This window comes from Mirounga angustirostris, unplaced genomic scaffold (assembly GCF_029215605.1).
Source record: "Mirounga angustirostris isolate CCGP_5_RB_7025 unplaced genomic scaffold, mMirAng1.0.hap1 SCAF_4, whole genome shotgun sequence".
Classification (NCBI taxonomy): domain Eukaryota; kingdom Metazoa; phylum Chordata; class Mammalia; order Carnivora; family Phocidae; genus Mirounga; species Mirounga angustirostris.
Genome location: NW_026991712.1, coordinates 159679773 through 159706900, shown reverse-complemented (window position 1 = coordinate 159706900; position 27128 = coordinate 159679773). Strand labels below are relative to the sequence as shown.

The 27128-nt window shown below is 49.7% G+C and overlaps 2 protein-coding genes and 1 pseudogene across 3 annotated transcripts in view; 1 reads left to right on the top strand and 2 right to left on the bottom strand.

Annotated features, from left to right (window-relative positions):
- The first annotated feature begins 4128 nt into the window (after positions 1–4128).
- PPIE (peptidylprolyl isomerase E) lies at positions 4129–23097 on the top strand. Its single transcript, XM_045898005.2, has 10 exons — positions 4129–4227; positions 5182–5280; positions 7810–7853; positions 8329–8355; positions 9517–9598; positions 10117–10217; positions 12765–12888; positions 18644–18829; positions 19790–19932; positions 20102–23097. The coding sequence occupies exons 1-10, from the start codon at positions 4197–4199 to the stop codon at positions 20168–20170; spliced, it is 906 nt and encodes a 301-aa protein (XP_045753961.1). The 5' UTR covers positions 4129–4196; the 3' UTR covers positions 20171–23097.
- LOC129046470 (reactive oxygen species modulator 1-like) lies at positions 16805–18646 on the bottom strand (annotated as a pseudogene).
- A 289-nt stretch (positions 23098–23386) lies between the features above and the next one.
- The window catches only part of BMP8B (bone morphogenetic protein 8b), a 33960-nt gene continuing 30218 nt past the window's right edge, over positions 23387–27128 (bottom strand). For both annotated transcript variants that reach the window (XM_064589391.1, XM_064589390.1), the window contains exon 7: positions 23387–26444. In XM_064589391.1, the coding sequence (XP_064445461.1) occupies positions 26295–26444 (150 nt within the window). In that variant the 3' untranslated portion in view covers positions 23387–26294. The remainder of the gene's footprint in view (positions 26445–27128) is intronic.

Genomic DNA, 27128 nt, shown 5'->3' with positions numbered 1-27128 from the left:
ACATCGTAGACTGAAAAAAATATTTGTTGAACTAATGGCAATAACACTGAGTCTTACCACCTCAGGCTTTGTTCTAAGGGCCCTACAGGCCTTTGCTCATTTCATCGTCAAAGTAATCTGATCAGATAAGAACTGTTATCCCTAATAAAAGGAAAAATAAATACTGATATGTAGTGAGCATTAAATTGAATGCATTGCCAGGTAAAGCAGGGAAACTTGATCCAGTAGAGAAGTTAGGCCATGTGAGATTGCATCTTCAGATTAAGTGTTAGCAAACAACTCGGGATGCAGGAAAGGTTTCCTTTGGGGTAGGTAATGTACAAGGGCTGAACAGGCCCTGTGAAAACTGACTCTGTCCAATGGCAAGGGTGAGCTTCTAAGGGCAACAGCCCCGGTTTCAGCAGGAGGGGGAGTTTGTTGGTTTAAACAAGTCTTTAGCTTGTCAGCACAGGATTGTTCAGTTTGTAATGGATCTGAGCCCCAATTCCATTTGTGACTTTTTGGAACTTTATCAACCCCAAAAGTCATTAGGGTGAGTCCAAATAGTACAGTTGAGAGGCACAGATCACAAGTGGGAAAAGTTCATCACCAGGCTCTTCTTTTTGCTGATTCTGATTCGTTCTCCAAGAAGCAGTTGTTTTGAGCCCCGACCAATGCTTTCTTGCATTTTATTAGCAATATAGGCTCAGAGTCAGGCAGTAGGTAAGCCTATCTGTAGATACTCAAGATTCAGCATGCATTTCCTTATCATCTCATTTTTACCATGAGGAACCTGAGCCACAGAGCAGTTAAGTAGCCCCCCTTGGTCCCACAGCGGGTCAGTGATAGAACCAGACATTGGTAGGTACGGTAGGTGGCTTATTTTTCAGGGGAATCGGTTTCCTGAGGCCATGTTTCCCTACAGGTGCTCATATGGGCCAAGCCTTCCTGGTCAGGCAGGTTGACTCAGAGTTGGTATATTTAATCACTTTGTTACACTGTTTCTAAGGGAAAGGGGTGAGAGAGAGAGAGAGAGAGACCAAGAATTTAGTATTGTTAAGAGCATGGACTACAGTGCTCAATAGATCTAGGCTAAAATCCAGATTTACCTTATGCCACCTACAACTTCCATGAACTAATTAAGTTACTTAGCTATCCTAAAGGCTCGGTTTCCTCATCTGTAAAGTGGGAAAAACAATACATACATACCTAAAAGGGCACTCAGTTTAATCTATTTTATATCATTTTTTTAAAGCATACCATTTTTGTGGTCCATGACTGCCCTCTAGAGGTAAGATTAAAATTTGCACTCTATAATTAAAGCAAAATACAATTCCAAAGAACCCCTTTCTTCCCAAACTGTTCAGCAAAAAAGCCGGTCGTTTCTGCAAATCAAATGGCCCAATAACCACTGGCCTGTAGTGTCTCTGATGTCTTTGAATTGCAAGTTCAGGCTTTTTCAAACGGAATCAGCAAGGCCCGGCTGAGGGGGTACTGCTGTGCACCGTGGCACTAGAGAAGGGATTCGCATGAAAAGTAAGTTACCCGCTATCAAACAATAACAACAGCACACGAAACCCAGAGAACTTTACAAATGAGGGTCCCCCACGTCAAAGAAAGAAATTGTCCCCTCTCTTATACAAACGACTTCAAATAACAACAGAAAGAAAGAGAGAGAGAGAAGAAAGCTGGCGAATTCATTTTATAAGGCTAAACTGAGTCTGCAATCTTTTAACTTAAATTCTTTGGGGTTTGGGAGTTCAGGAAGATAATGTAGTATATAAGTTGTGTATAACACCTCCAGCAAAGTCTGGACCAGTTCCGACAATCAAATATGTTAATATCTTTGCAGCATAGCATACTAAGTGGGATAAATAAAAACTATAAATAGGCTCACCTCAAATCAGATCAGGTTTCGCTGTCAAAGGAGCTCGCTGAAAAAGTACTCTCCCTAAAAAAAACACCTGTTGTTAGTTCTCAGAACTTTTTGAACTTTTTTTTTTTTTAAGATTTTATTTATTTATTTGACAGAGACAGAGACAGCGAGAGCAGGAACACAAGCAGGGGGAGTGGGAGAGGGAGAAGCAGGCTTCCTGCTGAGCCAGGAGCCCGATGTGGGACTCGATCCCAGGACCCTGGGATCATGACCTGAGCCAAAGGCATTCGCTTAACCAACTGAGCCACCCAGGCGCCCAACTTTTTGAACTTTAGAATTGCAGATAAAGACCGTGAGCCTATTAATGGATGCCAAACAAATTTGGGATGCTAGTATGAGAAAAGAAAATTTAGCCCAAACTTGTTAAAATATTTGCAAAACTCCTAAAGTAAAACACAGCAGTGTATAAAACAAACAAACATATAGCATGACCTCTCTCTCCCATTCTTTGCCCTCTACTTTCAAAATATATCCAGAATCCCACCCACTACTTTTCACCACCTCCACTGCTATTCCCCCCAGTCCACATTACCATCTCTCAACTGAGTTTTTGTAATAGCTTGCTAACTGACCTCACTCTCTCCCCACAGAAGCCAGAATGGTTCCGCTAAAGCACATCAGGTCTTGTCACTCCTCTGGGCAAACCTGGGGTGTCTTCCCATTGAATTCAGAATAAAAGTCAAAGTTCTTACAATCACCTGCAAAGCCTTACATGATCGGATCTCCCAGTGGTCTTTCTGGCTTCACCTCTCACTGCTCTCCCATGGCTCACTCCACTGGAGCCGCAATGGCCTTAAGGCTCCTTGAACTGGAGGGGAAGAAGGAAGACATGAGAGCAACCCCAGGCAAAACACCGCAGAGTCTCACTGTTCTTACCTGAAGTTCACCAGGTTTTCAGGAATAAACACTTCTCAATTTGTTATGTGGCTGAGGCGCAGGGGCTCAGGAGTAACTGTGCCAGGTACTAGAGACAAAATCAAATATATATATATTTTTCACTATGCCACACCCACTTTAAAGGATACCTGGTCAGATTCTCCTTTAGAGTGACCTTGTTGGTCTGGAATCGTGCCAGGGACCCAAGGAGATACCATAATCAGATCTCAGAGCCTTATTTCTATGAGCATCTCCTTAGTTTGGCCTGAGGTTGGTGAGGTCAGTTACTGCTTGGCTCTGGGAACACACTAGGCACAGGCCTTGGTGTCAAAGTGGGACAGACAAATACAGACAAAGACTACAGTTACCGGGTGTGTTTTCCTGTTGGCTGCTGGGTTTGGGGGTTGTGGCCTCTGTCTGCAGAGGTGGGGGTGAGTGAAGCTTAACTAGGACCTCTGACAAGGACTGGCGGGTAACTCCTGATGGAGGAAGGAGAGAACTAGATGAGCAGAGGCAGAGGTGAGAGAAAAGGGCATGTGGTAAGGGCCAGAGTTAATATGGAGGTTGGGGTTGACTTGACACATCCATGGCCCCTTGTCAAGGGCTCTAGGAGCCTTGTTATCAGCATTCATCAGTGTTTAAGCAGGGAGCTCTGGAGAATTTAGGTTTATTTTGAAGAAAGATCACCCTAGGAAAAAGCTGGAGGGTGGATTGAAGGGAAAAAGCCACCAACTCTTTCCTAGTCAACTGCATTAACCTGGTCTCCAGGATTCCACCCAATCCTTTCTTAACCCACAGCTCTATGAAAAATAGGTGGCCCCCATTATCTTCTACCACAAATGGCCATCTGTGATTTTTGTATTGGTTTATTCCAAGAGTTGCTAACTTTTTTCCTAAAGAGTCAGGTGATAGGTATTTCAGGTAGGTCTCCTGATCATGCAGTGTGAAAGCAGCCACAGACAATACTAAAAGAGATGAGCATGACTGTGTTCCAATAAAACTTTATAAACACTGAAAATTGGATTTCATAAATTTTCACGTGTGACAAGATATTCTTGTTAAAAAAAATTCTCCCCATCTATTTAAAAATGTAAAAACCATCTGTAGCTGCCAGGTTGTCCAAGGGCACGAGGGTGGGGGCGGGGTGGCCCGTAGTTCACAGACGGTTTATTAGTCGCGGAGCCGGCGTTTTCGCCCCAGGCCGGTTTCCACAGCTGCGGGCACCTACCAGGTCCCCGCGCCGCAGCTCACTCACCGCGCCGCACCTCCCCCCGCCGCCGACGCTGACTGACAGCCGGGGGCGGGGTCTGCGAGCGCCTAGGCGCGGGGGCGGGGCCGGAGGGGCGGGGCCGAGGGAAGGGGGCGGGCTGACCACCGGCTTCCGGCGGGTGAGCGCGGGAGCAAGATGGCCACTACCAAGCGTGTGCTGTACGTGGGTAAGCAGGCGCGGAACTAGGCGGAATCGGGGCTGACCGACCCGGAGTGGGTCTCGACGTGGGGCAGGAACGCGTCTACGGTCGCGGAGGGTGGCGAGCCTTTGTATAGGCCGGATCGATGGCGGTATTGCTTCGCTTCGGGGAGTTAGCTCCAGACGTAGAGGTCTTTCCGGCTCCCTTCCAAGCCGGCTGAGCTTTAACGGGAACCCCTTCACCCGCTGGGCCGGGAGGATTGGTAGAGGAATATTATGAGGCTCCAGATCTTCGCGCTCTTTCATTTTACAGACCCTGACTGCAGCGGTGGCTCTGCCTGGCCCCTGCCCCTTTAAAGGAGGGAGTTCCCAGACTAACCCGGTAGAAGTGAGAATAACCCCCATAGCGAAGTTTGATGAGCGCTTTGTAGCCAAAGTGGGGGCAGTTGTGTTTACTGAAAGGGAGCAGCAAGAGCAAAAACCCGAAGGTGTGAAACAGCCTTACACATGGAGCAAAGGGGTCATCTTGCGGGAAACCCAGAGAATTGAGGAAGCAAAGGAAAGAGGTTGAAATGATTGGCAGGGCCCAGGTTATAGAGCCTTGTATACGCTGCTAGGGAGTTTGTACTTTATCCTGAGGACAGTGGGAAGTCTTTGAGGGGGTTTAAGCAAGTTTAAACTCCTTTAAACTGATGGGTTAAAATCTGCATGTTCCCAGGATCGCTCTAGTTGGCTGTGTGGAGGAGAGGGAGGCCAGTTTAAGAAGCTATTGCAGTAACGCTGGCGCTAAGATGAGCGTCTGCAAGAAGGGTGAAGAGGTGTGTTTCTTAATTATGGGGGACGGAGCACATGAGAACGCGCTTATGTACCCAAAGGACTGGATGGAACAGCCCCTCTCCTTGGCTATCACATGCTAACTGGGCTGCAGGAACTGCTTAAGAGAATGGAGGACAGTGGTAGAAGGCACTTGGCATCTTTGCAGGTGGGTTGGCAGAGGAGGTGGACGACAAAGTTCTTCATGCCGCCTTTATCCCTTTTGGAGACATCACAGATATTCAGATTCCTCTGGATTATGAAACAGGTGAGTCTTTTTCATGTCATGTTCGGAATCCTAAGAGGAAAAGAATTTGAAAAAATTCTAAATATACATCGTAAATATGGTTGATATGTAGGAAAGTTCAAGAGGGTGCCTCGTGAGGGCAGCAGGACAGTGATCTTGATGCAGAAGGAATGTTCTGAGGCTTGTGGTTATGTGCAACATAACTTTGCAGAGGGTCCCATCTGTTGAGTGTGATATACCGAATTTTCAATAGCCCAGTAGGAAGATAGGTTTTGAGCTACATGGAGATCTGACTGTTGTTTCAAACTACCTGCTGGGCACCCCACTGCCCCTGCTCCTTTCTTGGCAGCTGTAATGTTAATCAGGGCAGCAGGGAAGCTCAGCCCCAACCAAGGGGCTTTGGCCTCTGCTCTCCTGGGGGAGATTTCCTTCAATTGGTATCACAGGTACAGTGCAGTTTTTCTATTTTGCCTTTGTTGTCATTTTTTTTTTAAGATTTATTTATTTATTTTAGAGCGCCGAGCACAGGAGTGGGGGCAGGGTCAGAAGGAGAGAATCTCAAGCAGACTCCCTGCTGAGGGAGGAGCCCCACTCAGGGCCTGATCTCACTACCCATGAGATCATGACCTGAGCCAAAATCACGAGTTGGGCGATTAACCGACTGAGCCATCCAGGTGCCCCAGTTAGTTGTCATTTTTAAGATTGGAGTTTTAGGCCTAAATCTGTCATTGACCCTGCTTGATTATTAGCAAGGTCTTTAAACTCTCTGGGCCTGGGATCTTTATTTGTAAAAAAAAACAATATGGACATACTTTGGAGATACTGCAGGTTTGGCTCCAGACCACCACAACCAAACGAATATCGCAATAAAACAAGTCAAATGAAATTTTTGGTTTCTTAGTGCAAATAGAAGTTAGGTAACTATATTGCAGTCTATTAGGTGTGTAATAGCATTATGTCTAAAAAAAATAATGTACAACCTTAATTGAAAAATACTTTAGGGGCGGGGCACCTGGGTGTCTCAGTCGTTAAGCGTCTGCCTTCAGCTCAGGTCATGATCCCAGAATGCTGGGATCGAGCCCCACATTGGGCTCCCTACTTGGTGGGAAGCCTGCTTCTCCCTCTCCCACTCCCCCTGCTTCTGTTCCCTCTCTCGCTGTCTCTCTCTCTCTGTCAAATAAATAAATAAAATCTTTAAAAAAATAAAATACTTTAGGGGCGCCTGGGTGGCTCAGTTGGTTACCTGTCTGTCTTCAGCTCAGGTCATGATCCCAGGGTCCTGGGATTGAGCCCCGCAATGGGCTCCCTGCTCAGCGGGGAGTCTGCTTCTCCCTCTCCCGCTCCCCTGCTTATGTTCTCTTGTTCTGTCAAATAAATAAAATCTTTAAAAAAATACTATATTGTTGGGGCGCCTGGGTGGCTCAGTTGGTTAAACATCTGCCTTTGTCCCAGGTCATGATCTCAGGGTCCTAGAATTGAGCCCCGAGTTGGGCTTCCGGCTCAGTAGGGAGTCTGCTTCTCCCTCTCCCTCTGCCCTACCCCCGCTTGTATGTACACTCTCTCAAATAAATAAAATCTTTTAAAAAATGCTTTATTACTGGGCGCCTGGGTGGCTCAGTTGGTTAAGCGACTGCCTTCGGCTCAGGTCATGATCTTGGAGTCCCGGGATCGAGTCCCACATCGGGCTCCCTGCTCGGAGGGGAGTCTGCTTCTCCCTCTGACCCTCCCCCCCCTCATGCTCTTTCTCTCTCTCTCTCAAATAAATAAATAAAACCTTAAAAAAAATGCTTTATTACTAAAAAATGCTAACCATTCTATGAGCTTTCAGCGAGTTGTAAACACTGATCACAGATCACCATAACAAATATAATAGTAATGAAAAAGTTTGAAATACTGTGAGAATTACCCAAATGTGACACAAAACATAAAGTGAGCAAATGCTGTTGGAAAACTGGTGCCATTAGAGTTGCTTGATGCAGGGCTCCCTTCAGTTTGTAAAAAACTGTGAGATCTATGAGGTGCAGGAAAGCAAAGTGCAGTAAAATGAGGTACGCCTGTAAGGTTATGTTCGCTCTCTAAAGTTAGTTGGTTTCATTAAATGAACACTGTTGTGCTTGGCCTTTCTAGTTAGATCAGCATTTTTCTGAGGATAAAGAGTGAGCATCCTAATTCATGTCTTAGGATTCGTGCTTTATGCATAGCTGATGCTCAAAATGTGGGATCAATAATTGAGAAGTTAAATAACTTGCCTTGTATGCAGAGGTTAAGGTTTTAATTTGGCTTTGGTAGAAGAACTGACTGCCTGAAAGATCAAAAGTATAGTTCATTATTTAGCTATGTTTTCTAAAAGACAAAATTCAATATTGCTTGAAATGTTGTTTAAAAACTGGGAAGAATTGAAGAAGGAGCTTGCTTCTTACAAAATAGTGATTGGGTAGAATTTCTAGTGTCCGGATATGGTATGTGATTGACTTCACTTTCCTTGTGACCATGTTTCTTCCTGTTGCCCCCCATGGTAATTACTTGTTTTTGTTTTCCCCTTTTTTTCAGAAAAGCACCGAGGATTTGCTTTTGTTGAATTTGAGTTGGCAGAGGTGAGAAAATTCTGTGTGACCTGTGTTTAGTCTTTGGCTTATTTGAGTGTTGTTACTGGTTACAAAGGCAGCTGGACTCCATTTGGTTAGGTTTCTAGGCCTCTTGCTGATGCTTCCATAGAGACAGGACATGCTGCTTGATGGAAAACTTCCCTCAGTTAATCAAATTCTAGACTGTCAACAGCATAGATGTGCCCCTCTTACTCTGCCGAGCTCCTGTAGCTCTGCTCGCTGAGGCTTCTTGCCTGGCAGTGCTGGTGAATATTTCTTATGCCTTCCTGGAGATGGCAGATTGCCGCACCACCAGCTCTGAACTCAGCCAGGAAGCACTCTTTGTTAGAGACACATACAGCCTCGGCAAGAGGTATAGATGTGACTTTTCCCTCTTTTGTTTTGTTTTACTTTGTTTTTCTGTTGCTGAGTATATGTTTAGACACCACAAGAAGCTAAACTTGACCTTGTCTTTTTTCGGCAGGATGCTGCAGCAGCTATTGACAACATGGTATGGCTGAGACTCTTCATTCTTACCGAAGTTGCTTTTGGGTGGTGCGGAGGGTCCTTGTGCATCTGTTGGTTTGCCGAACTGCCAAGTTACAAGGTTGCACGGGGAAGCAAAAGCTGTCAGCGTGTGAAAAGATTCACTGTGAATCGATCACTTTTAAGACTGGTCCTTACTCGAACTGGTCCTTCCCCGTTTAACAGTGATATACATTCAAACCCTTGTTATAGGCCAGTCTCTCACTGGCTGCCCCATGTCTAGGATAATAAATTGCAAACACTATGTAAATTGATTGCACAGTGAAATAGCATATTTTGCAGAAGGGGCAGAATATCCTGAAGCTTCAGAGCAATTACAAGTGAGGAGAAATTTCCAGTAAGGATAGTGGCAGGGTATGCTACTGATGCCAATGATTTAAATATCCTGGAGAGGTCTTTGGGAGTAATGATGAAACGCTGGAGTATTTGTGTCCTCTTTGAGATCTTTGTGATTTTCACATCAGATAGGAAGTGCAATGATGTCATATCATACTATTGATAGAATTTTGTTGGAAAAAACACTGCACATTAACCAGCACCTGTTACATCTTTGCTCTACAAATTAGTACGTAAACCTGAAAGTTATAATAAATTTATTTCCCTTATTTTTAGTTTCATCACAATAAAGTCCCATTCCTTTTTTTTTTCCCTTCACTTTTTACTGTGACGTTTTCTTCACTGCTCTAAATGGATTTATGTGAAGTGACCGTTCCTGGTACCAATTATCTTTGGAGGATAAAGTTCTTTATTCCTGTTCTGTTACCTGAACATCTTCAGCCCCCAGAGATCATTTCTCACCATTTTAAAGCAGATCTTGACTTTTGAAGGTGAACTCAAGTACTTGGAAACTGCTTGTATCCTTGTAATCCCAGGGTACTCTGGACCTGGAGTCACTTTCAGGAGCACAGGTTTTTGCTAGTATGAAAGAAAGGAGGTGTGTGGTGGGGGGAGATTGCCTGCAACCCGTGGGCTGCTGTGTGGCGGGCACAGAGCTTGCTGTTAGGGGCTCACGGGTTAAGGGAGAACAAATCATGAGCGTGTCTCGGGTGTATCAAAACCAAACGCAAAGCTGTCTGACTCTCTTAACCTGACAGAGTTAAAGCAGCTGGGTGTTCAATCTTTACAGAATGAATCTGAGCTCTTTGGACGGACAATTCGTGTCAATTTGGCAAAACCAATGAGGATTAAGGAGGGCTCGTCCAGGCCAGGTGAGTGGGGGCAACCACAGGTTCCCTGTTATGTCCTCCAATGTGGCCTTAGTTGCTGCATTTTTATCCCAATTTACTTGGAAAAGGTGCTGATTGCCGCTGTGGATGCAGAGGAGTAGAGAATGATTCATGTTGGCAGAGGGCATGAGCCACCATTGTAGGGAATGAAAAAGAGTTTGAGCTTCTCAGAGAAATTGTTTGCATTATGAGAGAAACCCTGCCTGCTCGCTTCTCTTTCCCAGTTTCCTCAGCATTGGTTCCTGAGATGCTCCCGTCCAGGGCTGGAACTGGCAAGGCAACACCTTCCGTCTTGGCACAGTTTTTTTACTTAGCCTTGTAAGAGCTGGACATCAGGACTGACATTCCCAGTGGAAACGTTATACTTGGGAGTTCCCTCAGCAAAGCCTCTGGCTCAGAGGGCCACGGAGTGTGTTCCACTTTGCTGACCAAAGCAGCTAGCGAGCAGTTGGCCGAGAAGCTTGCATTTCTTAGCATTTGTTCGATTCTTTTCCTTTCAGTGTGGTCAGATGATGACTGGCTGAAGAAGTTTTCTGGGAAGACTCTTGAAGAGAATAAAGAGGAAGAAGGGTCAGAGCCTCCCAAAGTAGAAACCCAGGAGGTGAGATCGAAGGCATGCGCTTCCCCTCGAGGGGCTGGCACTTTCCACAGGAGCCTTTATTTTATTTATTTATTTTTTTTAATGTTATGTTTTTGTGGAAATTTGCAAGTACATATACAGAAGCAGAGAGAATGAAAACCAAAGTCTTAGTATTGTGGTAAAGGTGGTATTGAGTGAGTGAAAGAGAAGCTCTGGGTCTCTCTCTCACCTTTGTGCTCTGTGTAATGAGCTGTTCCACTCTGCCCAGTTCTGCCCAGTCCTGGGTTGGGATTGCCTGAGGTGAGGGAGGCGAGTGGGTGCTCCTCTTCATCCCTCCTGCCCAGTCCCTCCTTCACTGGAGCGCTTTGCACAGGCTCATGGTCTCCCTATCCCCGCCCCGATGCAGGGGAGGCGGGCCGGGGTGGTGGCACCTTCCCTCAGTCTGCACGCAGGTTCGAGGCTCTCCCTCGCCAGGAGCAGCCTGCTGGCAACTCTCTCCTGACTCTGGGCATCCCTCTCTGGCTGGCTCCTTGGGCTTTCCCACCGCTCCCTGTGAGTGTTGTTCTCTGGATTTCTTTCTTGGCTCAGGGCATCCCTCTCCCTCTCCCCTTCTCCTCTTGGCTGAAACACTAGCAGTCACGGGTTTTTTGCAGCCTCTCCTGGCCTCTGTTCCTAGGGCCAGGCTGCGCACATTTCGGCCGCAAGTGTCACAGGCAGCTTCGAGTTGCCCAGAATGGGTGCCCTCCTCTCTCTAATCTTGTTCTTCGTCTTGTTGATTTGCCACCACCCATCCGCACACACACTGACTCAAGCCAGAAATTTGGTTGCAAAGCAGAGCACACACATGGCCTTCACAGAGATGCCTTCTGTAAAACAGCCAGCACATCACATGCTGCTGAGTTTTCCTCTCAAACCTTCCTGAGTCCCCCTCCCCCGTTTGTCCCACTGCCCCCAGCAGCCTCTTCTCCTGCACATACTTGCCGAAGCTTCCTAACTAGTCTCCAGTGCACTGCTCTCTAGTCCTTAATCAGGCCAGCTAGGAATGATCTGCTAAAGGCACAGACTGATGCCCTGACTCCTGCTGAGAACTTTTCTTAAAGATTTTTTTTTTTTTTTAATTTATTTGAGAGAGAGAATGAGAGAGAACACATTAGAGGGGGGAGGGTCAGAGGGAGAAGCTCAGCAGGGAGCCCGATGTGGGACTCGATCCCGGGACTCCAGGATCATGACCTGAGCCGAAGGCAGTCGCTTAACCAACTGAGCCATCCAGCGCCCTGCTGAGAACTTTTCAGTGGCTCCCATCACCCATCCGAAGGGATAAAGTTGGGGGGGTGCTCCCCAGCTCCTGTCCCCACACCTGGCCGTCTCACTTCCACCCTCTGGAAACCCAGTCTGTTTCCCTGTCTGTCCTTGCTTTTGTGCAGGCTGCTCAAGTGTTTATTGCCTGTCCCTTTCTAGGCAGGGATTCTGTGAGGTTAGGGGCCTTGTATTCAGCATCTTATTAACTAAAAAGTGTGGTGGAGGAATGTGGTTAAGAGCATGGGCTCGGGGGTGGGGTGGGATGATTTAGGTTTAAATTCCAGCTTCACCCCTTACCGCCCTCTTGTTTGGACAAATGAGTGCACTTCACTGTACCTCCATTGCCCCACTTACAAAATGCGGATAAGGGGCGCCTGGGTGGCTCAGTCGTTAAGCGTCTGCCTTTGGCTCAGGTCGTGATCCCAGGGTCCTGGGACTGAGCCCCGCATCGGGCTCCCTGCTCCTCGGGAAGCCTGCTTCTCCCTTTCCCACTCCCCCTGCTTGTGTTCCCTCTCTCGCTGTGTCTCTGTCAAATAAATAAATAAAATCTTTAAAAAAATAAAATAAAATGCGGATAAATAGTGGTACGGCTTCATGCTCAGGATGGTTGTAAAGAGTTGATGAGCTACATATGTCAACGGGGAGAGCAGCCCCCTGCCCGTGGCAGGCACTCTGTGCGTGGTTGCTGAGGCTGGTGGCAGATGACAGCCAGAGGGTCCTCCAGCGCTGGGTCTGCGCACACGTCGGCTAAACTGAACCCCAGACCAGTTGTGAACATTTGACTTTTCTCTTTGGAACACATGTGATGCCTGCAGATGTCTCCTCGGGGTAGAAAACAGGCCCCCCCTTCCCCCACTGCCTTCTGAGCATGCCAGAGGGCTGCCCTCCTGGCTTCCCTTGTAGCCAGCCTGGGGGTGCGCAGGGCCGAGCGTAGAGGAGGATGTGCTGTCCGTCTGGCTGGCGTGAGGTGGCTTTGCGGGTGCGGAGAGGCGCGCACTGCGGGCCAGGGAGCTGGGGTTCTGGGACCACAGGCCAGGGTGCAGCGAGCTGGCGTCTAAGGGCAAGTGGGACGCGGTCCCGAGCCTGCGGGGTCAGTTGGGGGGGGCAGTTATTTAGCCGGTGCTCGGGGTCCCGGCCCTGGGGCTCCGGCTGGCAGCACCTTGCTGCGGCCCGCTCGCTGCCCTTGGGTTCTTGATGTGTATGCAGAATACTCGCTCTCCGACTTGCGGAGTCTAGTGCTCCCCAACCTGACATTTCTTCTGCGCCCAGGGAGAGCCCACGGCAAAAAAGGCCCGGTCGAATCCTCAGGTGTACATGGACATCAAGATCGGGAACAAGCCGGCCGGCCGCATCCGGATGTTGCTGCGTTCCGACGTTGTTCCCATGACAGCGGGTGAGCGGGCTGTGGGCCAGATGCCGGGGCTGCCGGGGCGGGGTGCGGGGGGCTGAGCGGTGGGCCTTCCCCAGTTCTCACTGCCTCCGCTCCTGTGCTCTTGACAACCGCTGACCTGAGTGGATTTGAGGCATCTCAGATCCTGGGATCTAGTAACAGATTGAGTCCGACCAGGCACTTTTGAAGCTTTATAGGTGCTGCTTTGCTATTTTTTAATAATAAGAGGGTGTTTGTTTGTTTGTTTTTTTAATGTAAGTAAACACGTATTCGTGGTTAAACAAACAAAACCCAAAAGAACTGTACACACATATTTGAACAATACTGAAGGCAGTAAGTAGAAAACATCCATATTCCCGCCCCACGTCCAGTTTTACTCTCCAGAAGTAACTGCTGTTAACTAACAGTTTCTTGAGTCTGTCTAGTGTAAATATTGACTTCTTATTCTTTTCTTTCTTTTTTTTTTTTTTAAGATGACAATTTTCTTTAAGATTTTATTTATTTATTTGACAGAGAGAGACACAGCGAGAGAGGGAACCCAAGCAGGGGGAGTGGGAGAGGGAGAAGCAGGTTCCCCGCAGAGCAGGGAGCCCGATGTGGGGCTCGATCCCAGGACCCTGGGACCGTGACCTGAGCCGAAGGCAGACGCTTAACGACTGAGCCACCCAGGCGCCCTCTTTTCTTTTTTTTTAACCTAAATTTTATTATGTAGGCATATAGTTTACAAAGTTAATTTCACAAAGCTTGTTTTGAAAAACAGCAGCCCCTTGGCCCCCAGCACTGGCCCCTGGCCTCGGCGCCCCACAGCGCTCCTCGGAGGCAGCCAGTTTCAACTCTCAGCTGGTTCTTTCGGTTTTTATCTCCCTTTTGGTAGATAAGAGATTTACGTTGTTATTTCCTGGCTTTTTTGTTTTAGACATCTGTTGGCTTCCCACTTTAGGAGATAAGGAATCAGCTTTTTAAATCCCTTTCGCTGCCCCTTCATCTTACTCATAGAGTTACCATAAGTTTGTTTGGCCATAGGTTATTCTGACTACGTAAGCATCATACTAGGGTAACCTCCTTTCACGCACAGCATTTTGCTTTCCTGGGATTTGTAATTGTCTTGTTTTCATACAAGCTTAGCCTTCTGTGCATTTATTCCTGATGCTCCCCCTAATTCTGCTGCCTGTGTAAATCTTTCATCATGTTCACACACCCCAGATATTCTGTCAGTTTCGCTCTCCTGTAGAAGTTCCTCTTTGGAGCCTCTGACTCTCTCCAGCCTGGACCACGGCTTTCCAGGCCCACTGCACAGCAAGTGTCGTAGGGTCTCTTGTGTTCGCCTCTTAGGTTGGACTCTCTGTTGTCTTCTTTTTTGGTGCTTTCCCTCATTTTAGTAGAAGACATCCTTCTGTAGCTTCTGCAGCAAAGAACTTGGGAAGTCAGTTTTTTGAGAGTGAAGACTAAATATATGTACCTTCCCACTTGATGGATAGTTAGGGTATAGAATTCTAGAGAAGTCTAATGGCATTCTGATTCTTGATCCTTTATATAAAACTTCTTTTCTGTCTAGTCCTGAGCTGTCCAGTATAGTAGCCACTCACCATATGTGACTATTGAAATTTAAATTAAATAAAATTAAAGTTCATTTACTCAGTGACACTAGCCAGATGTTTAAGAGCTATTCCCAGCCCTCCCTAGATAGAGGCTTGCAGGGTATCTGTCCTGTGTCCTGAAACCATATGCCTTTGGACAGACCTTACATGATCTGGATATTCAGTGGGCTTCGCTGTATTCATTTTCTCTTGCTGTTGTCACAGATTACCACAAACTTAGTGGCTTATGACAACACAAATTTATTATCTCCCATTCTGTAGGCCAGAAGTCCTGTAGGCTACAATGAAGATGGTGGCCGGGTCACTGCCTTCCCTGCTGGAAGCTCTAGGGGAGGATGTTTCCAGGGATACTCACGTCGTCGGCAGAATTCAGTTCCCTGTATCTGTAGGACTGAGGTACCCCATTTCCCTGCTGCTGTCAGCTGAGGGCTATCCCCAGCTTCTGGAGGCTCGCAGCCCCCCTTTTCCTCCACCTTCAGAGCCAACAGTGGTGGATCCAGTCCCTCCCACATTTTGAATCTCTCTTTCTAACCTTAGCTGGGAAAAATTCTGTCACAGGCTCATGATTATATTAGGCCCATCTGGATAATTGGGGCTGCTTTCCCCATCTCGAGGTCAATCCATAACCCTAATCACATCTGCAATGGCAAGGATGTCTTTAGGGGGCCATTACTCTGTGTACCACACCCACAGGACAGTGTTTTATCCTCTGGTTGGGAAAATTTCTTTCAATTATTTCTTCACTTTTGTCCCCTCTGATTTCTCTCTTCTTTCTGGAACCTTCCTAAGTGTTCTTTTTCTATAACACTCTCTGCTTATTTCCCAGAGGTAATATCATTTCATCTTTCCAGGGACATTACTAAAGTTTTTTCTTCCTATAGTTTATGTCTCAAATCACTTTTTCCTGAGTTAATTATGTTTTGCTTTGTGTTTGGTCTGTTTGTTTTGGTCTTTGCTTTTCACATTAGATGCCTTCCTCACCTAAGCCATGGTAAGGCTTGCTGGCTGTGGCTTCCACGGTGGGGTGATTCAGTTGGGGTCTTTTCTCTGTCAGACCCCAGATGTCCGTTTCCCTGACTTCCCTTCTCTTGGACAGCTTGGAGTCCCCCGAGAAGAGTCTAGCCTCCTGCTGGAGGCTCTGCATCCAGGTATTAGCCATCGTGGCGGCGGCGGGAGATGGGGGCAGTATATAAACTTTCACTTAATCTGTTTGTCATTACGGTACCTCAGCCCCTGGCTATGTCTAGTATATCCCAGTCCAGAGACCTCTGCTTTAACCTACCAGAGAGCAGACCTCCAGCCGGCTGCCCGTGGGGGTCAGGGGAGGATCTGGGGGTTGGCTATTTTCTTAAATAGGCTTTCAACCAACTTTACTGTTTTTAGAACTACCTTCACCTTGTACCTGAGCTTTTGGCATTTCTGCAACATAAAGTGAGTTTCTTCTCAGCTCTACCAGCTTAAGATTCAGCTTTCTTTTCTTTTTTTTTTGTCTTAAATGTTTGAAGTTTTTATTTAAATTCTAGTTAGTTAACATACAGTATAATAGTAGTTTCGGGAGTAGAATTTAGTGATTCATCACTTATGGTTTGCTTCCTTTTTTTTTTTTCTTTCCCCTTTGCTCATCTGTTTTGTTTTTTAAATTCCACATATGAGTGAAATCATGTGGTATTTGTCTTTCTCTGACTGATTTGTTCCGCTTAGCATAATACCCTCTAGTTCCATCCACATCATTGCAAATGCAAGATTTCATTCCTTTCTATGAATGAGTGATAGTCCATTGTATATATATACCACATCTTCTTTATCCATGCATCAGTTGGACATCTGGGCTCCTTCCATAATTTGGCTATTGTTGATGATGCTGCTGTAAGCATCGGGGTGTAGCTGCCGAGATTCAGCTTTCTCAAGTCTGCTACATCGCCTATGATTTGTCTGTTTTCTAGCTTTCAAAACTTTTATGTTGCTGTTGTGTCCCCTCTCTTTTGCTCTCTTTTTTTTGGCCTTTTTAACCTTTTTTTTTTTTTTTTTAAGATTTTATTTATTTATTTGACAGCACAAGCAGGCAGAGAGGCAGGCAGAGGGAGAGGGAGAAGCAGGTTCCCCACTGAGCAGGGAGCCCGATGCGGGGCTCGATCCCAGGACCCTGGGATCATGACCTGAGCCGAAAGCAGATGCTTAACGACTGAGCCACCCAGGCACCCCACTTTTTAACCATTTTTAAATGTATAGTTCAGTGGTATTGATTGCATTTACAATGCTGTACAACCATCCCTGCTGTCTTCAAAATGTGTTCACCCCATACCGAACTGTGGACCCCATTAACGCACTCCTCATTGTCTCCCTTCCGCCCCTGGTGGCCTCTAATCTACTCGCCATCTCTGGATTTGCCTGTTCTAGACATGTCCTAGAAATAGAATCATACAATATGTGGCCTTTCCTTTGTAACTGGCTTTTTTGACTTAGCATGTTTCAAGGTTCATCCGTGTTATAGTATCTGTTGGGATTCCATCCCTTTTTTTTTTTTTTAAAGATTTTATTTATTCATTTGAGAGAGAGAGAATGAGAGAGAGAGCATGAGATGGGGGAGGGTCAGAGGGAGAAACAGACTCACTGCCAAGCAGGGAGCCCGATGTGGGACTCGATCCCGGGACTCCAGGATCATGACCCGAGCCGAAGGCAGTCGCCCACCAACTCAGCCACCCAGGCGCCCTCCATCCCTTTTTTATGGCTGAATAATATCCCATCGTCTGGATATGTGACATGCTGTTCGTTCATTTGTTGATGGATACGAGCATTGTTTCCACTTTCTGGCTATTGTGAATAATGCTGCTGTGGACATTCGTGTACAAATATGTGTTTTAACGCCTTTTGTCAGCTCTTTTGTGTACATACCTAGGGGTGGAAATGTACTGACCTGGCAATTCTGTGTTTACCTTTTTGAGAAATTGCCAAGCTCTTTTCTACAGTGGCTGCACATTACATTCCCACCTCCAGTGTATGAGGGTCTCAGTTTCTTCATATTCCTGCCAACACTCATTATTTTCTGTTGATGATGGCCATCCTAGTGGGTATGAAGCGGTATCTAATTGTGGTTTTGATTTGCATTTCCCTAATGACCAATGGTGTTGAACATCATTTTGTGTGCTTATGGGTCATTTGTGGATCTTTGGAGAAATGTCTGTTCAAATCTTTACCTATTTATCAACTGGGTTGTTCGTCTTTCTGTTACCGAGTTGCAGGAGTTCATTAAATATTCTGGATATTGAACTCTCACCAGATAAGATTGGCAAATACTTTCTCCTGTTCTGTGGGTTACCTTGTCTGTTGAGTGTCCTCTGATGCCCAAAGGTTTTTAGTTTTGATGAGGTTATTTATTTTTTCTTTTTTGTTATCTGTGCTTTGGGTGTCATATTTAAGAAACTGTTACCAAATCCAGAGTCATGAAGATTTGCCCGTGTTTTCTTCTAAGATCCTGTTTGGTTTTTCTTTAAAAAAAAAAAAAAAATCAGTTGCCCTCCATTTAGAGTGGAGCAGAGCTGGAATGCAGGTGTTCAGTTTTCCTTCTTAACCAGAGTCCCTCTAGTCCTTCACAGTGTGAGGATCACAAAGGTTTGGAATACATGGCATATTTTTCATTGAAAATACAAACACTAAACAAAGACAGTTTATCAGATTCCAGCTACAGAGGTTTTGGGTTTTTTTGTTTTTTTGGGGGGGGTTGTTTTTGTTTTGTTGTTTGCTCAAAGACTTTTGTGTTATTAGAGTACATGGGCTAGGAGTGACGGGAGGGGGTAGCTCGTGGGCAACCACTGTCCTGACCAGTATCGGATGCCCATCCCGATGGCCACCAATTTGCCAGAGGTGCTGCCACCCTGCACGGCCTCACGGTTTTCCCAATGCGGCCCACCAGCTCCCAGCCCTGCATCCCGATCCCGGCCCGCACGCCCACTGTGCGGCCCATCCCAGAGCCCGTCTTCACGTGGTCGAAGCAGCTCGGTCGGGCCTGTCCATGGGGCTCCACGGCTCCTGGCATCTCGCTCGCAGCTTCGGTGGCTCCCTTCCTCGTCTCCCGTGGCACGCGAGGCAGAGCATACCCACGGCCCGAGGAACGGCTCTGTTTTGTTTTCTGACCTCCGCACCTTTTCCTTTCTCCATGCCAGAGAATTTCCGATGCCTGTGCACCCACGAGAAGGGCTTCGGCTTTAAGGGAAGTAGCTTCCACCGCATCATCCCCCAGTTCATGTGCCAGGGCGGCGATTTCACGAACCACAACGGCACGGGGGGCAAGTCCATCTACGGGAAGAAGTTCGACGATGAGAACTTTATCCTCAAACACACGGGACCAGGTGGGAGCCGATGGGATGCGGTGGCGGGTACGGGGGGGCAGGGCTCGGGTCTGCAGGCGAGCCAGCGAGTGACCCAGCGGCCGCTCGGCCTGGCGGGAGTCGGGGAAGCGGCTTCCATCCACTCCCCCCACTACCCCCACACACCCCCTGGGGTCTAGCTTGGGTTCTGGGGCCTGCCTTGGTGAGCTGAGTCCCTCAGCCCCGCTGCCCCGTCCTGTCAGACGTACCCCTCTGTGAGTGGTCAGTCCCCCCGCGACTAGAGAAAGCTCTGTGCTGAGTGGTCATCTTGAAATTTAGGACTACACTTCTTCAGGGGCCTGGCAGCGTTACTAGAGCCCCTCAGTTAACCGTGCTCTGTCCCCGTCCGAGACGACGGTTGCTCGCTCCCTCCCTCCCGAAGCCTCCACATCGCCCTCCAAGCTGATGCGTGGTCCCCTGGGTCCCCCGCCACGTGCCCACTCTGCCTTCCCTCCGAGGACGGGCAGGAGCTGTCTCCCTGCGGCCGGCCCCTCTGCTCGTGGCCCGGACCCCATCCCCTCTCTCCCACCTAGGAGCGTGGCTTCTGTAGCTGTCCCCCTGCTGCCTCGTGGCTGCGTTCTCTGCTGGATCAGCCCAGTGGCGTAAAACTGTGCGGTATCGATCTTTAAAAAAAAAAAAAAATCATCCTTTGACTTGTGAGCTGTCATCCATGCCTCTCACCCCCTGGTAAGGAAAAGTTGTGTAGACTGCCCTGCCTTCTGTTCTGTCTGTCCCTCTTCCGCCAGACCTCGAGCCCCAGCCTGGCACTGAAGCCACTCCTGTCGCAGGTGCCAACAGCATCCATCTTGCCAGTGGCCAGTGCTCGGCCCGCATCCCGGGCCGGCTTCCGGCAGCATCTCCCCGGCTCAGTCTCCTGCGCAGACGTCCCTCTGGGGGCCGGGAGCCGGCAGGAGGGGCTGACGTGCTCCTTCTTTCCCCCAGGCCTGCTCTCCATGGCCAACTCCGGCCCAAACACCAACGGCTCTCAGTTCTTCCTGACGTGTGACAAGACGGACTGGCTGGACGGCAAGCACGTGGTGTTTGGGGAGGTCACGGAAGGCCTGGATGTCCTGCGGCAGATTGAGGTGGGCGGCTGCCCGGGCCCTGGGTGCGCAGCCCTGTGGGAGAGCTGGACGGGGGCCGCGGCGGCTCCCGGGGAGGGCTGCTTCTGCTCAGGCGGGGGCGGGCACCTGGGGAGGGTGTCCCCGAGCCGCTCCTTACTTCCCACCCTCTTCCTCCTCTGCCCCCACAAAGGCCCAGGGCAGCAAGGACGGGAAGCCAAAGCAGAAGGTGATCATCGCCGACTGCGGGGAGTACGTGTGAGTCCACACACGCTGTCTCCGCACCGCCCCTGCCTATCCAGGAGCCGTCAGCCTGGGAACCAGCATGTGAGGGCGTCTGTCCCCTTTGTGGCAAGCAGGGGTGTGTGTCGTGGCCCTTCTTGGGGGTCAGCTTGGAGCAGCTCTTCTGCAGACTCGGCCCGGGCTCCCTCTGGCTCTCCCAGGTGTGGCCGTGGGCCCGGGAGCTCGCAGGGGTCCCCACTGTGGACGGGCGGTGCATGGCCTTTTCCAGGCCTTTGCTGCCACGGCTTCTCCTGGGCCCACCAGCGGGGCTCCTGGACATCGCTTCTGGTAAAATAAACCCGAGTTCTTGTACTGCAAGTCCAGCTAGTTCCTAGGAGTTGTCCGAGATTGCATCTCTGCTGAATTAGGCTGGCAGAGGGATAGGGCATAGCTTTTCTTTCCTCCCTTGGGTGGATTCCCTGAAGTGCCAGGTGGTGTATCTTCAAGCCAGGTACCCTTGTCAAACCACGGTCAGGACAGTGGAAATCAAAAATATCAAAGAAGTCTGTCTTCTGCCGCCTTCCACTCCAGAACTCCTGCCGGCTAGTCTTTGAGGCAGCGGGGGTACTTTATCACTCGCAACGATTCGTTTGTTTGTTTCTTCATATTTGTTCTACAGAATTTTTTTTAAGGAAGTTCTACGCCCAGTGTGGGGCTCGAACTCCTGACCCTGAGATCAAGAGTCGCATGCTCTGCTGACTGAGCCAGCCAGGCGCCCCCAGTCTACAGGATCTGTAAACGCTGTTTTATACCTCAGAGCGCCTCTCTGTGCCGGGTACTGGGCTTACTTGTCCAGAGGCAGGAGGCCACCCGGCTCTGCGGGCCTAATCCAACCTGCTGCTTTTCTGTTGAGTAAAAAGTTACTGGAAGACAGCCACATCCATCCATTTACATATTCTCTGTGGCTGCTTCTGCGGGGACAGATACTGTGTGGTCCCAATGTTAGGGCTCTCCAGAGAAACAGAACCAGGAGGCTGGGTGTAGATATGTATATAGAGGAAGATTTATTTTAAGGACTTGGCTCCGTGATTGTGGGGGCTAGCAAGTCGGAATTCTGTAGGGCCAGCTGGCTGGAGACCCAGGGAAGAGTTGATGGTGCAGTTCGGGTCCGAAGGCTGTCTGGAGGCAGAATTCCTCCTCCCTCGTGCAGTCTCAGTCTTCTCTGTCTTAACAGCCTTCCACTGATTGGATGAGGCCCACCCACATTGTTCAGGGTAATCTGCGCTACTTCCAGTCTGCTGCTTTAGACATTAATCACATCTGAAAAGTACCTTCTCAGCAACATCTAGACTGGTGTTTGACCAAAAACTGGCTATCGTGGCCTAGCCAAGTTGACACAAAATGAACCAACACAGCCTCAGAGCCTAAAATATTGACTGCTTGAACCTTTGTAGGACAAGTTTGCTGATGGCTGAAACACATGGTCCCACCCCGTGCTGAGCTTGGTCCTTCTAATGCGGCCACTGCTCAAGTCAGGCTGGCTCCTCTCTCTATTCCCTCTGCACATACTGCTCAGCCAGGTGGTTTTCAAGAATCCCTCACCTGCTGAAGGCCCTGAGCAGGGACTGAGCCCCATGGCCACTAGACACCTCTCTGTGGTTGGGTTACCAGGACCATTCAGAATCCACCGAGTTGGGCTTTTTCATCTTGAGATCTGGACAAGCCAGATGCCTCCTGGCCCTGGTGACCTGGGAGCACTCCTGTGAGGGATGATGTCATTCTGGCCCTACCTCTGGCTTCTGTGTATCCAGCGGACTCCCAGCCCTTGGCTGAGCTCCTGCTCAGAGTTTCTGTCTCCTTGAGGCTAGGATGTATCACCACATGGTTACCCTTGACCCCGTGGAGCTCCCAAAAGAGACCTTCCCTCAAAGCACAGGCCCCCACTCTGAGGGCAGACTCTGGCCATCACAGGTCAGTCACCAGGAAAGGAGGCGTATAAAGGGTGTAGCATGGCCACCTCCCAAGAGGGGCCTGACTTCTGTGACAATAACTTTGTTACTTTCTGTTCTTCCCTGGTAGCACCCACTGGGCTCACTGCCCCTCCCGGTGCTCTCCAGAGTGTCCACAGGTGTTATCACCGTATCCACAGCAGAACCCTATACAGAGGGAAACCACGGCCCGGGTGACATGCTGCAGAGTCACCCAGAATATGGCAGAGCTGGGACAGGAAGCTCGGCCTGCCTCCCCCTAGTTTAATGGGGTCCTGGGAGGTTTACTGGGCTCTAGCCTCAGTCTAAGGCAGGGGGCCCAAGGCCCTGGGGGAAGACACGGTCATGGTCCCTATAATTAGCCTGGACCCTTTGGGGAGACCCAAGGAAGCCAGGCCCAGAGCCCGGGAGCAGCGGCCCGGCTGCCTGGTTCAGCTATCACAGCACCAAACCTCTGGTGCGTGCCAAGACGGCACTGTTGGAAGTGAACCGGCGTGTGCCATGTGGCCTTTGCTGTGGCCCGAGGACGGAGTGCCTGCCTCGGGCCTCCTGGTCCATGTGCGTGTTGCTCTGTTACGGCAAACAGGGCTGGTTTTGCCGGTGCGCGGACTCCTTCAGCCTGTGGCCCTGAGGTCAGGCCTGCGGCTGCTGGAGCCCCCTGTCGGATTCAGGCGCTGCGAGCTCTAGGCCCCAGTCACAACAGCCTGCAGCAGCCCTCCCAGGAAGGCATTAGGGACCTACTTTTTAGTTGTGAACACTGAGTCTCGCAGGCTTCGGGGGTTAAAAACCTAGAAAGCCATGTTTTCAAAAAATATTTATTAACAGGAAAATTTTTACTGCATAATAAAGTGGGAAAAGCATATTTCAAAGCAATTTATATAAGTATGATCCTAATTTTGTAAAAATATCTATGATATATAACATCTATATGTGTATATCCTAAGATAAAGGCCGAGAAATAAATTCACCAAAATATTAAGTGTGTTTATCTGAGTCATACAACTATGGCGATTTCAGTTGTATTTTTCCAGTTTTTCCTCCAAAACTGCATTATTTTTGTAATAAATGAAAAACCCATTTTTTAAGAGGGTGGGTCAAGCTTTGTACCTTCAGCAGGCTGGTGGGATCCCCTTGCCTCTGGGAACACAGGGAAAGCTTCACAGCCCTGGCCATAACCAGGCACTTTCCTTAGGCCTTGAAAGCAGGTGAGAATACAACGTTCTCCCTCCATGGATTGCAGGGTGTAGATTTTTCAGGAAAAAGCTCAGCTCTGAAATAAATACTCCCGTCACCTACAGAACACTTCCTGGAAGGAGGTTTAGTGGACAAGCACGGAAGGGACTAAGCAGATCAGCAAATTCTTTTGTAATAACGCCAACAGGCACCTGTTGCTAAGTGTTTATTTGGCAGACATTGTCCTACATGTGAATGTCCATATCTGATCTTTGTAATAGCTTGGAAGGAAAGAACCAATGTCCTGCTCCACAGAAGAAAAACCAAGGTTCAAACCCATTTGACTTCAAAATCCCTCTTGCTATGCTGCTTTCCTATTTCTTAGGGATTTTTCCAGAACGGGTCACTTTCCCACCTTAGAAAACCGTGAACACTAATGTGCTGCTTGGCCTTGAGGCCAGCCTCGCACTGCCCAAACCAAGGCTGACTGCTGTGCATTTGTCATCAGCCCTTTCCCACATGCCCTCCCTTCCTGGCAAGTCACTGACTCGTGGTCGCTGTCGGGTCTGACCAGCCGCCCGTATTTATCCTTCCGGTCCCATGCAACCAGATAAACAAGCCATGCCCTGAGCGAGAGAAAGGGAAACGGTGGCATCTGGGCTGCTCCCTGCAGCTGCGGTGCGTGGCTCAGCAAACTGGTAACTGGGAATACAACGCATGCAGCAAGTGCGTGCAATATCATGCAATAAACGGGATAAAATGCATGGGCCTTGTATCCATTCACAGTTGTTTCACTGCTCAGGTCTTTTTCTACGCGATCTCATTCAGTGACTGCGTGGATGGCAAAGGTTGCGGAAGTCTGAGCCAGGTAGGCAGGCAAAGGCTTATTTTTCAGGTGTCGGGCATGCAAAAGGAAGGTTACGGCCTCCCGGCATCCGTGCCGTGCTCAGCCTGACAGGTGAGGTGTGCTCCCAGTCTATAAGCCTTGGCAGTGATTTGACAGACATTCCTGGTGCACCCTAATTGTGCCAGGCTGCTGGCTGGGCACCACAGGTACAGGTAAAGTTAAAAACTGTTAAAATCACTGGCTAATGTTAAATTTATATTTGCCCAAAAGACAGTCCTTGATGTTAGGAAGACAGAAGTGTCAAAGGACTAGAATGGCAAACAGGTTCCCTGTTACATACCAACTCTGACCTGTCACTGCCACCTCAACCGAGTTTGGGGTGCCAAGGCTGGATCTGGGCGCAGTGTGAAAAAGGGCTGGCAGAACGATTCCTGGCAGGAGGCCCTTTGGAGACCCGAAAAGCTCATTGCTTTCAGGTATGGATGGAAAATGAGGCCCAGACAGGGAAGCCATCTACAAATCCAGTCTCCTACGCCAGAGTTCAGATCCCTGCACTAATGGGGAATTCTCCACCTTGCAGACAGTCTGGGCCCATCTTCCGTGTACCCGGGGAGGGTCTCTCCCTCCGCGCTCGCTCCAGAGTCCCTTCCCGGTCCCTGCGGAGGCGCCGCTGTCCTACAGCAGGGCCCCAGCGTCCACACCCACTGTCCCACCTGCTGTCCCGGGGCCCCTCCTCGGGGTGCCGAGTGACTGCTGAGGGGCGCATCCTGGGGCACACGGGGGTTGGGTCCCCAAGCGGCTTTGAACGACACAGTATTTCAGGGTTTGGGCAGCGGGACTCTGTCTGCCCCAGCAGGTAACTTACCGGCTTAGCGAGTCAGAAATCAAACGTTCCAGTGGCCTGTGGCAGTTTCCAGGACCCTCCCCACCCCGGGCCGGCCTGATTACTGCCTGTCACTCCCCTGGGACAGGGACCTTGTCTCGGGCTCACAGGGCGATGCAGATTATGACAGCCTGTTTCTGACAAGTTCTGGACACGAGCAGGTGCTGGGAGGCCCTAGGCCCAGCCACAGGCTGCCTGGGGTCACAGAGGCACCGCTGTGGGTGAAGTGGATTGCTCCTTAGCATGGCAGAAGATGGCAAACAGTTTTCACTTCACATGTCAGCTCTGATCTCTTGGCTATGGCGGCATGGAGTTCTAATACAGATCATTTTGAAATTCTATACAGATTTGGAAGGAAAAAATATCAAGATGGATGATTAATGTTTGCCATGCCAAAGGGAAAGGGAAATGATGTCATCTGTGCTGAGCACTGTCATCCTGGGCCACCCAATGTATCCACCATGCTAGGCTCAATAAAAAGATAACTTTTCCATGGAGCTGAGCTCCTCATGGTTCAACGTGGTGACAGGCGAGTGAAGCCTTCCAAATTTTTTGTTTCTACAACGGCCAAATGTCCATGCCCTGTCCTCTCCCCCAGACAGCAGAGGCAGATCAAGGCAGGAAGATGGGGGGAAGATGGAGGGGGACAGCTGCATTGGCCTTGGCCCTACATCATGTTGTTCATTCAGCTTGTTCTTGAGTTGACCCACATGCCTACCAGCAGGTTGATAATTCAGATCCACGACGACACAACGAGGGCAAGTTCACATTCCAACAAAAGTACCCAGAAAATGCCTGGGAGGGGCAGGCAACCGAAGGTGGACCAGACCCTGTGTACACATATCCACGCCCTCAAATGGACAGCAAAGAGCCCGAGGGAGCCATTTTGGGCCCTAGGTGCCTCTCAGTTCAGTCCATATTACCCCAAGCCTGGGCCAGCAATGGACATGGATAGATCCTCAGACACGACTTTTGTTCCAAACCCAAAATGTTGGTCAGCACATGATTCTGGAGGAGGAGGCTGGGAGAGAACCTGCTTGATGACTTAGACCACCAGGCCTGGAGGCCAAAAGACTGTCACAAACCTCAGGCAGGGAAGGGGGAGGAGGGGCCTGGAGAAGATCCAGCCCTGGCAGGAAGGAGAGAGGAGCATAGATATGTTGATCTCCGAGGGCCAACCCGTCTGAGGTCAGGCTGGGTTGGAGGGTTTCCTGCCTCTGGAGAGGGGCCTGACCCGGGGTTGGTGGGGGGGAGCAGCGGCGGGGGCAGGGCCTCAGTGGCAGCCGCAGGCCCTGACCACCATGTTGCGGTGCTTGCGCAGGATGACGTTGTTGCTGCTGTCGTAGTAGAGCACGGAGGTGGCGCTCAGCTTGGTGGGGGCGCAGCACGCCTTGGGGACCGCATCTGGCTTCATCAGGTGCACCTGGCGGGGGCGGGGGCAGAGGCGTGAACACGTGGCCTTCCCCTGGAACCCCCACCTGCTCCATCCTCCACCTGCAGCCCCTGGCAGGTGCTCCCGCGGAGACCCGCGCCACCCCATCCCCCTGCCCCCCTGCCCCGCCCCACTGCCCCCAGACGGGACGCCCCAGCACACGGTGTGCCCAGGAGCCCTCCGGGGTCCCCTCCGCGGTCCCCTCCGCTCCTCTCTGTGCTTCTGGGATGTCCCTGGTCATCTCTTGTCCCCGTTAGCCATTTGCGGTCTGTCTCCCCTCCCAAATGTGGGCCGGTGAACGTTCACAGAACCGGACAAAGCCTAGAACCCTAGGTCCACCCTTGGGGTGTCTGAAGCTGTTATTCCTCAGAGCACTTCCCAGCCCTGGTAACGAGCTCTAAGGCAGCTCCTGTTCTGGGCAGACCGAGAACGAGGGCACAGAGACCGCGCGTGGTGCCGTGTCATGGGGCTGTCTGCGGCGGGCCAGGGACCGGGTGTGGGGACCTGCGACCCTCCTAACCGCCTGACTGCCAGCAAAGAGCCTGCCTGAGGGAGCAGCCTGTTCTCAGCCCACTAAAAATAGTTCTCCCGAGTGGTGGCAGGAGGGGCTGCACTACCCGTGACTCATGGTCCGGGCCCCCAACATGGAGGAGGCCGAGGTGGGGGGAGGCAGGA